General features: G+C 45.1%; 1 protein-coding gene across 2 annotated transcripts in view; it reads left to right on the top strand.

The window, feature by feature from the left end:
• ipo11 (importin 11) overlaps positions 1 to 13,647 on the top strand; it is a 69,111-nt gene that overhangs the window by 40,624 nt on the left and 14,840 nt on the right. For both annotated transcript variants that reach the window (XM_067231426.1, XM_067231427.1), the window contains exons 21-22: positions 2,776 to 2,891; positions 4,166 to 4,242. In XM_067231426.1, the coding sequence (XP_067087527.1) occupies positions 2,776 to 2,891; positions 4,166 to 4,242 (193 nt within the window). The remainder of the gene's footprint in view (positions 1 to 2,775; positions 2,892 to 4,165; positions 4,243 to 13,647) is intronic.

Raw genomic sequence — 13,647 nt, 5'->3', positions numbered from 1 at the left:
TTCGCTTGATCGAGCGATATTTAAAATGCTTCTTTCAGGTCATAGTATCAACGTATTTTTTGTTTTTTGCTTCCTAAAATATATTTACACAATGGAAAATGGAAAATAGTGCCCTCTTGAAGTTTTGCTACATTTTCTTTATTGCTTTATTTATTCATTTATTTTTATTCCTAAAGGAGATGCACTGAATTTTGGTGAATAAGAGTACCTATTTATTTTTATGCACATATTTGTACATTAGCAGGAATGTTGCACAATATATGTAAAAGCAGTTATAATTAGCCTGTTTGACCACAACATTATTGGTTAAAATCAACAAATAATCGTGATCTCAATATTGGAAAAAATTATAGTGATTATCATTTTGGCCATAATCGTGCAGCCCTAAATAACACACACACACATGCCCCTCCACTCTAGAAGGCAGGCAGCAAACTGTTTAATAGCAGGGGCTTTAAATGGCTGGCTACCATCTCTTTGGGGGTGTGTGTGTTTATGTGCGTGCGTGTGCAAATGTGTGTGTTTCTGGAGAAGGCACAAATTCTGTGTCTGTGTCCACACGACAGAACTGTCCAAGAAATAGATGAATAAACAATACAAACCAGTCTGTCTATTTACTGGCACCTTTTGCGGTGTGGACACAGACACAAGCGCATATGGACTGCCACCAAAACCATTTATTTCCCCATTAAGACTTTGGATTCCAGTTCTATTATGGGTTAGCTGTGTAGCCATGGTGCTCCGACTTGGCAAGACCCACAGCCTGGGCTATGTTGCCCGCCCGGCCCAGAAGGTATTCCAGCACAATCTGAGTGCTGGAATAAGTGTTTGCTTTTTGGTACAAATGTTTTGCCCTTCCGCACGGCTTGGTTTGTTTGACAACACTACATGCAATCAAATGGCAGGTTCCAATAAACAAATCTCAAAAAATTGAACATTGCAACAAGCTACATATATGGTGCAGCATTGACAATAGGTTACAACTCTTTTTGTCAAGTTCTTCTTTTACAAAGGGGTAGTGTTGGAACAATGGGCTTACCAGGGTCGGGTCAAGTACGGGAATGCAGTCCAAAGCTTTGGTCGGGATGGGTATGGGTTTTATGAAAGTGCATGGAAAAAAATAACAAATCAAATGGTTTTTATCACAACACAAAACTGTGCCTGTTGGTCAGTGAAGTAAGTTATTGGGAAAGAAAGAGGACGTCTTTATCAACCCAACTGTTCAGTCAAAACCTAGGGTAGACAGCATGTCAAAATGAGAACCTTAGGCTACCAAATGTGAGGTGGAAAATGAAAACAAAATGCTGCAGAATGATGATGCAGTCTATATCAATCGTTGTTGTATAGCATTAGCTGTCAGGGTTTACTCATTCAGTTAATAGTTTCGATCAACAATAAATAAATAAAATCACCATTTCAATTTTTTGAAAGTTTTGTTTTAATCTCACCCACTGTACTGAAGACTGAAGTTTCTGGATATATACAGTGCATCCTAAAAGTATTCACAGCGCTTCACTTTTTTTTACAGCCGTATTCCAAAATCGATTAAATTGATTTTTCCTGAAATCTTATAAAAAAGGAAATCACAGGTACATAAGTATTCACAGCCTTTTCCATGACACTCAAAATTGAGCTCAGGTGCATCCTGTTTCCACTTATCATCCTCGAGATGTAATTTTTGCTTCTTTTTTTTTATCTATAAAAAATATAAAAACATATTGGTTTCACTTTTCATTATGGGGTATTGTGTGTTGAATTCTGAGTGAAAAAATGAATTGAACCCATTTTGGAATAACATAACAAAATGTTATGTTTTCTTTCTTCTGTTATGTTCACTTTCCGGATGCACTGTATATATCTATATTTTTAGAACTTTGTTTTCACTTTTTTGAGATCCACTTTTTGTCCACCAGTCACAAACCTAAAGAAGAGTAGTTAAAACTGGCACTGCATATGCGCACTTTCGAAGTGACCCGAGACAACCCGAGAAGTTTAAGCTAACTTTGAAAGTACCCTTAAAATAGCGATTAAAAGAAGACAATTGTGTGTTTCATCTGAAAATGCCAGGCACAAACTTTGTCCAGGTGCTCGACACTGTCTGTATGAGAGTGAGAGAGAGCTCACAAGTTTTCTCTTAAGTGGACTGAGGGCCAAGCAACATGGATCTGGTTTGGGTCTTTCTGGTTCCACATGATTGAGTTCCCTGGGAACTGTCACTCCATTCACAGTCTACATAAGGAAACAATGTCTGGACTATGGTTTGTCTGATACACACATGCACAATAAAGCAATAATGGCTTCTATAAAACATTAAAAAATAAATAAAAAAAAGTAGTTCCAAAGAAATACTGAAGACATACTACAGGTACATGGGAACTAATGATGGGATTGAGAGTGTGGTGATTCAGTATAAAAGAGAGGGGGTGTTCTAGGATAAAGTTGGAGTTGAGAAGTAGCTCTGGAGGGAGGATTTTGATGAAGTGAGGAGGAGGTAACCAGAAAAAGACAGTGAGAGAGGTGTGAGGATTTCACTTGTCAGGCAGAGCCTAGGGATTGTTTCTCGAACAGAGTTAAACAGGTAGAGGGAGGAGGAGGGGGGGGGGGGGGGGGGGGGTTGAGCAGAACGAAGCAGGTTTGAGAGGTTGCGGCAGCAGGCTCAATTGCCTTCCGTCTACCCTGACTTGTTGACAGCTGTCGGTTAAGCTTCCTAATTGACAGGGTGCGAGGAGGATCACTTTCGTCTTCAAAACGCCCCGTCTGTTTTTGTGACTGCAGGGCCTGGGGGCGGAGAGCAAAAACCTGTATCCATTCCTGCTTCCTGTGATCCAGCTGAGCACAGACGTGTCCCAACCCCCCCACGTCTATCTGCTGGAGGATGGACTGGAGCTCTGGTACCTCCACTGTACACACACACTCTCACGCACGCATGTTCACACATACCGCTGTGCGTTCTTACGCACGCAGTGTTTGAAAGGCTTCCAACGTGTGCCAGAGCCCCCTCTGATGCTAACAGCCAGTGTCGCCCTCCTCCAGACCGGTGTTTATCAGGCGCTTCCTGTGCTCAACCTCCCTATTGTCTGACTCCCTCCGTTTCTCCTTCTGTTGCTCTCCCTCTCAGTAACCGTCATCGTCTTTCCCGCTCAGCCTCTCACTCGTCTCTCGCTCGCTCCGGCAGACTGGAAGCGAAGCTGACTGTCTTTTAACTCGCCCACTCTCTCACCTCGCGTTCCCTTTTCCCACAGCTCGGCTTCTCTGCCGTTTCTCTTTCGACCGGGTTTCTCGCCGTCTTCGAATTGTTCTCCTCTTTCTCCCATCTGCTCCCCCCCCCCCCCCTGTCTCTTTTTCTCGCTCTGTCTTTCCTCTGTCCTTTCGCTCTCTCTTAAAATGCCTTGGTACCTCCCCAATAAGCTATAGGTAATGGGCTTAAGCTGGACACGCATCCCCACACATAGCTTACTAAATCTCAGTAGCCTACATGTTGCCTCTGAGCCTGTTGCTTTTTTAATAAGATGTTTAGTCATATATCCCACAGGAGATAAGTAGACCTTTCATCAAACCACACTCCTGTAATCATTCACCATCTGCTACCTGGGATTAAGATCACACACACACACACTCGGTTTTCCACAGTAAAATAACAAATTTAATATGCTCAAGTAAACCACCATGACCTTTCATTCCTCAGCCCTCTAGTCTCGCTCACTCCCTCTCACACACACTTACGTACTCTCTCGCTCTCTCTCTGTATTATCTCTATCTGTGGAGTGTGCTCTCTCCGGGCTATGATACTTTATCCTGGCTGACAGACAGTCGTGACCTAAGTACTTGTTTACTTCCTTTACTGAGTCATTTGTGATTCAGTCTGTCTCTCTTCTTTTCGCCCTCTATCCCCCAGTCATTTCTTTCTTGCTATGTCCCTCTATACACACCCCTTCCCTTTCTACAGGTGCAATATAGGTAGCAATAAAATGAATACAAAATTCAATGATGTCTTCAGAACAAATGTATTGGCAACTTAGTATTCCTATTGAATCTGCCCTTTTGGATGTGTCTCTGACGGATATGTCACCTTTCTTGCCCTCTCAACCCGTCTTCTCTTCCTTCCCACTTCATTCCTCTCCCCCTATCTGTCACCCCCCGACTCACCCTACGACCTTCCCTCCAGGTTGGTGACCTTGGAGAACAGTCCGTCCGTCACCCCCGAACTGCTGAGAATTTTCCTGAACATGTCAGCTCTGTTTGGTGAGCTTATACACACACACACACAGTTCTTCCTCTTACTCCATCTCTGTCTCTACATCATCTCCTAGCTTTTGCTTCTTGATGACCAAGGAGGGATTGAGAGGGAGAGACAGATGGAGAGAGAAAGAGGGAGGGAGAGAGAGAGAGGGAGACAGGGGGGAGGGGGAGTTATCCTGTATCATGGCCTCAAGGTCTGCTGAGTCAGCATGTGCTGGTTGAGTGAAGCTGCTTGACTGATTGGTAGGCAGTTGAATCTTAGAGCTTGGAGCCATCACAACTCTCAGAAGACTCCAGAAGCAGCACTAGGGGTGTGCAAACAATACCAACAGGATCACTAAACCCTCTGAACATGACCAGGGTTTGCCGCTGAGCTCAAAAGCCTGGATTGAGGGAAGGATAGATGGGTAGAAGTAAGGATGGATGAGTGCCAGAAAGGATGGATTGATGGAAGGATTGATGAAAGGGATAAACAAAACAAAATCAGGCCTGTTGGTACCTCCAGAGGGCCTTTACGAAAGGCATAATAGTGGAAAGTGCCCATGATCTGCACGCGTGTAGAATGAATGCCACACTGTAAATAACAGCTCAGGCTTGTCAAACCTGGAACCCACTGTAAATCCAACTACCATGGCAGGTTAGCTTAGGATAGACTTGGTTGAAGGTCAAAACAAGTCAGGGAGGGGAAACTCTTCGGAGCATTTTTACTCTGTGTGTGTGTGTGTGTGTGTGTGTGTGTGTGTGTGTGTGTGCGCGCGCCAGGCACTTTTTGATCCGGAGCCTCCCTCAGTGGTCCAATGTCTGCATTTCACTGGGCTGCTCAGCCTCCTAACTCCCTGTCTCAATGCCTCCTAGGCTGAGTACTTGTTAACATTGTGAGATTAGCCTTTAGCCTCTCTGTCTGGCCTTGTCAGACTTCCTGCCCCTCTTGCCCCCATCACTAACTGTCTGTGCCCGCTGACATATCCCTTTGATGACATCCCGGACTGGCCCTCTGGTTATATTTCAAAGACAATATTTAGCTTTTCGTTCTTTTTTTTTGTTGTCTTTCTTTCTATCTTTCCTTATTTCTGTCATTGCTGCCCTCTTCTTAGTTCACAGTTCATCAGAAACATGCAGGTCATCTTAAAACAAACGACACCTCATAAAGCATATTCGGAGATGGTCTTCCTGACAGGCTCCGAGATCTTTTTGCAAGTTTCTATTTATTTATTTTCAACATCTATCTTTCAATTTGCATTCCCTTGGCGGTAATTATAGAGATGGGTCATTATGATTCCCACTTTACCACTCTTCATGTTTTCCGTTTGATATTTCATCCTAATCTTTATCTTTCGCTGTAACACTTTCTTTTTCCCCAGTGACTTTATTTACACATGAAAGACAGATCTTTTTTCCCCTGTTTTCCTTTCATCTGGCATTTCCAGAACGTAATTGTGATTTGTTGAGGCACACACATGGCATTTAGCATACTGGCAAGATAATATGACATTCCTTTGCATGCAAAGCCTGTGGGGAAAATCATAAAGTTTTAATGAGCGAGGATTATGAATCTCCGAGGTGCTGTTGCTGGTCAGAACAAATTAGCAAACAATATCAAAGTGTGCTTCCCTAGTCTTTTCCTAGAAACATTAAAACAGGCAGTGTCTTCCTAACCAACCCTCATAAATGCATATACATATGTTTAGAATTAAACACAGCAGAATCCTCAAGGAGCTTACGTTTAGACATTTTTTTATGTGTATATTTATGGTTACTTGGCTTGGGTCAATAATTTGATCCCAGTTTCCTGGGCATACTTTTACAATCAGTGGTGACAGTCTCATGGGCCTCAATAGCTGGCAGGTGTGTGTGTGTGTGTTGACTGACTTTCTCAGTGCTGCTTAATTGGAGCAGCAAATGTAATATTAGGATGTAGGTTTGTAGTGCTAGCAGATTAGATCTTGTTTTAGCTGCAGAGTGGACCAGGCCAGGGTTAATCATAGCTCTCCTGAACCTAGTACCTCGAAGCTCTCCTTGTTCATGCTTGCTTGCTTTTTCATTGAACTCTGGCTTTTTCCGGAACCTTCTCACAGCTAACTCGAACTACCACCACAGCCACATGGTCACAGCAGGCATCTCTGAACTGGAGGAAGGGGATTCTCACTTCATTTCAGCCGACCGTTAAAGCAGCGAGCCTAGCCCTAACCTGGTTCTCACCAGGGAGTCGAGTCGATAAGGCAGCTCTCTGTAAAGCTGAAGGATCATGGAGACTAATCCGTTCATATCAGCTAATTCTCCTCCTAATACTGTCTTTCTGCTTACATCTCTGTGCACCCTGGAGCTGTGAATCCGTCCGTGTTCTGTGTAGAGAATATATTGGACTAGATACTTTTAACGGTTGCGCTCTTGTGCCTCGTATCTCGCACTAATGACCGAGTTCTCTTCCCAACACTCGTCCGCAACTTTTTAAAGACCTCTTCAGTCTCCTCAGGGTCCCTCTCCCTCCTCTCAGTGGCTTCGGAGCCCCGACGGCCATCTTGTTTGTTGATGGTGGTTGGAGACGCGGGGTTATGGATGATAGCGTGGGGGTGCTGCTTCACGCGGCACGCAGCGTTTGAACTCTAATGATGTCGCTGGCGACACACTGCGACTTCTCTCTGATGTCTCCCCAGCAAGGGGACGTATATGAGATTTTCAGACTTCTTCTCGGTTCGTGTCAACTGAAGAGATCAATTAGCGAAGGCTAACCATGGATTTTTCTGACCGAGGTTGATACTGTTGGCCTCTTCAGGGCAATGCAACACAGCGTATGGCTTTGCTTTTACTTTCCAATCGCATGCTGATTTATTCATTCAAAATGAGTTTTCTGTCTGAGATGTATGCATTTCTTGAAGTTGGTTCACTGCCCTTGTCCTTGCTACTTAAATCTCAATGCAAATAACCCATCCTGGAGCTCATCAGCGAAAAAAGCTGTATCCAGGCGCAAGCCCTCCTCCTCCTCCTCGTGGCCAGTCTGGAATTGTGTATGAAGTTGAGAGAATACAAGAATAGTTTTTCTCAAAGTGGTTCCTGTTCAAACAATATCCTGTTGCTGAACTACTAATTGACCAGACAACTACTTTCCTTAAGCTCCCAACCAGTGTACTGTCCCTATAACCAGTCTCAAGACAGTGCCCCATCCGTGGTCTGAACTCGACTTGGCTGGGTCCCCTGCAACCGTCAGACGCCTTTCACTCTCACAAACCAGCTGTGGACAGAAAGACACACAGACCCGCTTCCTCGTACGCCAAATCTCAGCCCTAGCCGTGCTTCTGAAGCCTCGGGGGAAGGCGGGAAAGTTTGGGAAGGTCTTATCGATGCCTCTGCAGATGCTCTCTGTTTACCTCATCGATAACGCTGTGTGGGAAGTCTGGGTGTTCAACTAGATAGAATTATATTCCCCCCCCCCCCCCCCCCCCCCCCACCCCCCAATTCATTTTGGAGGATTTGAGAATTGCGTTGTACAGGACATTCCCAGAACTCGTGCGGGCATGTGAGTTCATATGCACTGCCCATCCCTTTAAACAGTCTCTCAACTGTTGATCCCCAGGGGAGACACACACACGGGACTCTGTCATGACATGGGACGGACTCCCTCTGCATCTCTCCCAGGCATCCAGAAGACACTTATCAGAAGCTCCACAGGAGCCCAGGGTTGAAGGGAGCGAGGGGGCTACAGAATACACACGTGCGCGGCCAAGACGACCTGCACAGAGATGCCACGTCTCTTCTCAGAAGTTGCGGCAGCCACAGGGAATTGTGAGACACCTGGGTGGGTCGGGAGGGGGGGGGGGGGGCTGGGGGGTGGGGGGGTTATCAAAGAAGAAAGAGTGTGGCTTTTGCTCTCTTCCTGCTCTCCCAACCCCTCACATGCAATTCATCAGATGCCAGGTGCCTGCCATTGCGCTCAGTCAGTACATGGGGCATTCCTCTACCTGTCTATCTGCCCTGATAGACATTAATAATAAAAGGCCACTTGTAATGATTGACACAGGGCCGAACCGTGAGTGGTGCAAGTCAGTCCTTCTTTTGATAGAAAATGCAGATGTCGTCTTCTCGTTCTGTAAAGTTCAGGCTTGTTGGTTTCTGTATCTTTTGGTACTGAACTCCCCTCATTTCTCTTATTCATCCAGATAGGATGGAGGTGGTGATAACATTCTGGGTCAGTCTATGTTTAATCACACCAAACTCAGCAGGAGATAGACATACAGTTTTGTCTGCTTCCCAGCATTTTACAGAGGATGGGACATAGATCTGGAAAAGATCGCCTCGATCACTTCATGGAATTTCCAGTGGTTTTGCATGTAATCACTAAGATGGTGCTGCAGGTAGTCATATACACATTCACTCATGCACATAGGCACACATTGGGTGCCTTCTAGCTACAAATCAGTTTACCCCAATTGTCACTGTACTGAGGGCGACTTGTAGTTGACCAAATGTTCTTCTCCAGAAGCATACCACAAACCAGAGCATGTCACAATGACTAGGAAGGAACTGTGACTTAATTCCCTTAAACTGTAATGTAGCCTTTTAAGCCAGCTATGAATGAGGACATGATTTTGTTTCTGGTATTCAGAGTGGAAAGAAACGCTTGATCCCCACAGGGTCATGGCACTGGTACAACAGCAGGGGCAACAAAATATGCAACAAAGCATTCAAAATGATGGCAACATCAAAGGCAACATAGTATAAGGCAGCATCCAAATGTAAAGAGTATAAGTACTGGTGGTCCTTAGCATCCTTAGTGCAACAATGCTAAGAGGCTGTAAAGCACTGCTGTGCGTCATGTTTGTTGTGGTCAAATTGTCTGTATGGCCCTTGCGCACTCCTAGCTAGCTCTAGTCTCTAACATCCAGACAGTCAGAGAAGGCATTGAAGAGGCCGATATCGGCCGGTAAGAAGCACTTCTGGAAGCCCTCGGTTGGGTGCCGTTTTATCAGTCTGTTTTGAAGCTGCTTCTTTGCCTGTGACCAGGGTGTCTGATGGAGGATGAGAGATGTTGTCCACGATGGCCCTCAGGTTGGAGAGCCTTTAGTCTCTCTCTCCCTGCTGTCTGCTTAACTCTGTCCATCCCGCGCTCCTACCACCCCCCTTCCCCCGAGCAGCACACACAGAATCTTCCCCCCCAAAGGGGAACAGGATCAGCACCCACGTTTTAATGAGGAGAGGAGAGAAACCTGGCTGCGGGGGGGGGGGGGGGGGGGGGGGGGGGGGGGGGGGGCAAAAATGGAAACGAAAGAATCAAGGGAGACTGATGACCTAAGAGAATGATGGAGATCTGGAGCGAGACTGGGAGGGTGGACAGACTATTGCAACGAGAACCATTAAAGAGAGGGGGAAAAAAAGAAAACCAATAACTTTCCTGTTTCACTTTCAGAACGGTCAATACTTGTGGAGTTGAAGGGCAGCATTAAGTGGTCTCCCTTATACACTCCAAGTGGGTGGATGTTGAACTAGGGAGTCAGGTGGCTGAGCGGTGAGAGAGTCGGGCTAGTAATCCGAAGGTTGCCAGTTCGATTCCCGGTCATGCCAACTGACGTTGTGTCCTTGGGCAAGGCACTTCACCCTGCTTGCCTCGGGGGAATGTCCCTGTACTTCCTGTAAGTCGCTCTGGATAAGAGCGTCTGCTAAATGACTAAATGTAGTCAAAAATAGTTCAATACTGTGTGCGTTTACCCGACTTGAGGCCATGTGTTAGTTAAGGGTGTGAGCTGTTACCATTCAAGCTTTTACTATATGTAGTTGTCTATAATATAGTGCAGGGCAAGCTCTTTCTGAGCAAAGCCATCATTGTCTCACTTTAACTTGTAGCCTACCGAATGCTACTGTACTGAATTATTCAAAGGCAACGGTCAGGTAAAAGGCATCTTTGGATCTATGTGCTACAAATAAGCTCCCGCCTTGATTAAATAACACAGCAATCAGAGCACTTGCTCCAAACATGTTGTGACTGTAAACTGGCAAGAAGGTTGAGTAGGTTAGGGCTCCCCTCCAATCCTTATCTGGGAACATGTGATTCTAGTGATGGGTGACAATATGCATCTCCTAAGAAGCCCTGGTAAAGGGTATTAGCTGTAGCATTTGTGGTAGTCAGGGCACTCCGCAATTATGTTAGTGTGCTTCTCTCTATGACTTTTGCATATTCAAAGGATTGTTTATTATTCATGCAGTGTTGCATCATTAGTCAAAATCGACGCAACTAATTGGTGGAGAATGCACAGCTGCACCTGTGTGTACGTGTGTGCACAAAGGGAGGGAGATCAGTTCTGTGTGAACGAGAATGATTGTGATTCAGCAAACTCTCGGGGGGTGGGGGGGGTGGGGGGGGGCTTTCTCAGTGGACATGTGCTGCGTTTGAAATGGAGCCCACAGACTTATTTCTTTTTCACACCTCGGCGCAAAACATTATTTGTTTCAAACACATTGAGGTCCTGAGGATAAGAGTAGAGCATTTAGGCAGTGAGCGAAGGAGCAAAAGCCCTCTTATTGGCATTTTGTCCTGTTAAAGTATCCGTGCTTATAGGGTCCCATGTATTAACCTTCCTTGGTGAGTGAATTCATGCATTTGCAACACTTGTGGCACTTACTGGTTATTTCATTCCTTCATCCTCAGTGCGATGTCAGTCAGGCGAATGGTATATAATGGTTTATCAAGACAAGCAGAATTGTGGTTCATGCCTTCAACATGGGTTGACGGTAATTACAAAAAGCACAAGCAAGACCAGCATCATTTTCTGCTGATTTGATAGGATTATACGTATGGAAATTGTAAGATGTTTTCTGAGTGCATGCATTATGTAGGTTGATGCAGTATCTCACATTTGTTCCATCTTTGATATGGCTGCACACATGAAGCAGTATGCAGACCAGGGAGTTGTACAAAATGCCTCTTTAGTGGCAAGAAGCAGTCTGAATGATTGATCACACAGCATATCAGAGGTTCAGCAGTGAATTAGCTCGGTCTTAATGGAGCATCAGTAGTCTCGACCAGCACATTTTAAAGATCTATGACATTACCCGCCATGATATAATTGGCCGCGTTGATAATTTATCTGTATCAACAAATAAACTTTGTCACATCCAAGTATTGTTTATTTACAACGAGAGTTGCAGAGGGGCGGAAAATGGCTGGTAAATTTCCGGAAACTTTCCATGGGAAGTTAAACTGGGGATTTTGGAAATATTCCAAGTTGGAAACTTAATGGGAAATTTGGGGTAGTTTAAACAAACTATCATATGCAAACATAAATATAAACATTTAGTTTGGTTGGTTTTAAGCCGACATGCATCTACCTGCAACCAATACAAATGTAAAAAATATTATGTTGGACTTTGATTTACTTGTGAGTAAACAAAAAGCATGAATATTGAATAAAATAAACTTACTTGCATTAAATCTGGTTGTTTTGACCAAGTTTATGGTGCAAGATGTTTTTTTTTTCAATTAAATTTAAGTTCCCTTTTAAAGGCTAACCAGCAATTTTTCCAATTTCCAGTTTATTCCCCTATATTCCTGTTAATTCCCATATATTTCCAATTAATTTCCAACTATGAACCCTGTTCACGCCATAGTAGATTATATAGCATGTAGAAAGACTTGTAGGCAATCAATAAACCATATGTCTGCATCATTGCCTGCCACAATGCCTAAGAAAGGGCATTCAATTCGATAAGACATTCAATACACCAATACCGTAGGTTTAACAAGGTGCATCTGTAGAATGTATGAATATGCATGCATGCCTCGATACACATCGAGGATGTGGGACAACCTTAGAAAATGCCGGCCAAACAAAACAATGTTGCAATTTACCCAGAATTCAGCGTGACGTCAACTTCGCAAAAAAATAATTGCATATCTGTGACCCTTCAGTGATGCTCATGCAGGTCTTTGTGACCTAGGAGACCAATAGATGTGGCCAGGTATGGAATACCAATTTGGAATATCCTCCCTGGATATAGAAGGCTTTTTTAATCAGTGGAAATCACTGAGCCCTGGTGTGTGGGACCAGGGAAGACCAGTGTTACCATAAGGATTATAGATTAGCAGTCTATTAACCTGTGCCTTCTGTACATTAACCATCTACTTGCGTTGTTCAGGCTCGCACATGCATCTTCAGCCTTACTTCGAGTGATTAATTGCATGTGTAGTGACAGGAAATTACTTTATATAATCAGAGCAGAAATAATGAGCCGGTGTCTATTCTTTGTTCACCCGCTCCACACACACACACACACACACACACACACACAACAGGCACAGCCTTTGGTTCTCTTTTCCTCAGCTAGGATGTGGCTTTGTTGTTAATAAATATTCATCGTGCTGGAGGTACTGACAGAATCTGCCGTCGTGCACACACTTCTTTCCTGTGAAGAGATCCGACGGAATGCACCATCTTCCTTACCCAGCTCTGAGGAGTTGTCTGTAAAAGACAAAGCCGTGTTGGACTATGCTCACAGGAGCACACTTCACCCCCACTATCGCCTCCTACAAAGATTTTACGACTTGTTGGAAAGCTAAGAAACAAGAAAACGGACAGAATATCGTACACTCAAACCCCTTCTAAGTCTTTTCATTGAGGCTGACATGTCCTCAGGCCCTGTGGAGTCACTGTTTCACAGATAGTTTCGGTTAGTACAGCCTCACTTTCGAGTTCATGAAGGACTCAGGACACAATCCTGCTGCAGTGAGGATGTGGTACCTCCCAACATCCCCCCCCGCCCCCCCCCCCCCCCCCTCACTCGATACGTCAATCTCGTGAAAGCTGCAAGGATCCGTGTGTAATTTAAGTTGACTCGGGGATGCAGCCGGCTCCACAGGGTGTTGGTGCAGCGCCTCTGCCTGCATGCGTGCGCACGCGTCACCTGTCTCGCTCGAGGGACGAGTTGACGAGATAGGTGCGGCCAGAATCGCTATTAAGTCACACACACGCGCACTCAAATGACTGTAAATTGCTCCACTGTAGACACCGGAGACACAACACGCTCTGGACCTCCAAACTAATCAGGCAAGGCGCTCAATCTGACAACACCAATGCCCACGCCCGGCGCACGGCACACCTGTAACGTGGTCCCTAATTGGACGCGGTGTCCGTTGTACGGTGTCCGCGAAAGGGTGGGCAGGAGAAAAAGCAGGCCAGGGTGTTTGTTTATAAGGACGGCTGTGTGCGTGTATTTATGAAGGCGGGCATGAGGATGCGCGTCTTTATGAAGATGTGTGTACGTATTGTGAGTGGGAGGACACAAACAGCTATTCCAGGCGTTAGGATCAGTAACCCTGTCGTTCTGGATCAGCGTCAAGCCAGGCCCCGACTGTGTATTCCTGTGAAGGCTCCCTTTTGTGTTGTATGTGTGAGGGTTGAAGTCAGGCATTAGGATTAGCTA

Source organism: Osmerus mordax, chromosome 28 (genome assembly GCF_038355195.1).
Source record: "Osmerus mordax isolate fOsmMor3 chromosome 28, fOsmMor3.pri, whole genome shotgun sequence".
Classification (NCBI taxonomy): domain Eukaryota; kingdom Metazoa; phylum Chordata; class Actinopteri; order Osmeriformes; family Osmeridae; genus Osmerus; species Osmerus mordax.
This window is presented reverse-complemented; position numbering and strand designations above follow the sequence as displayed.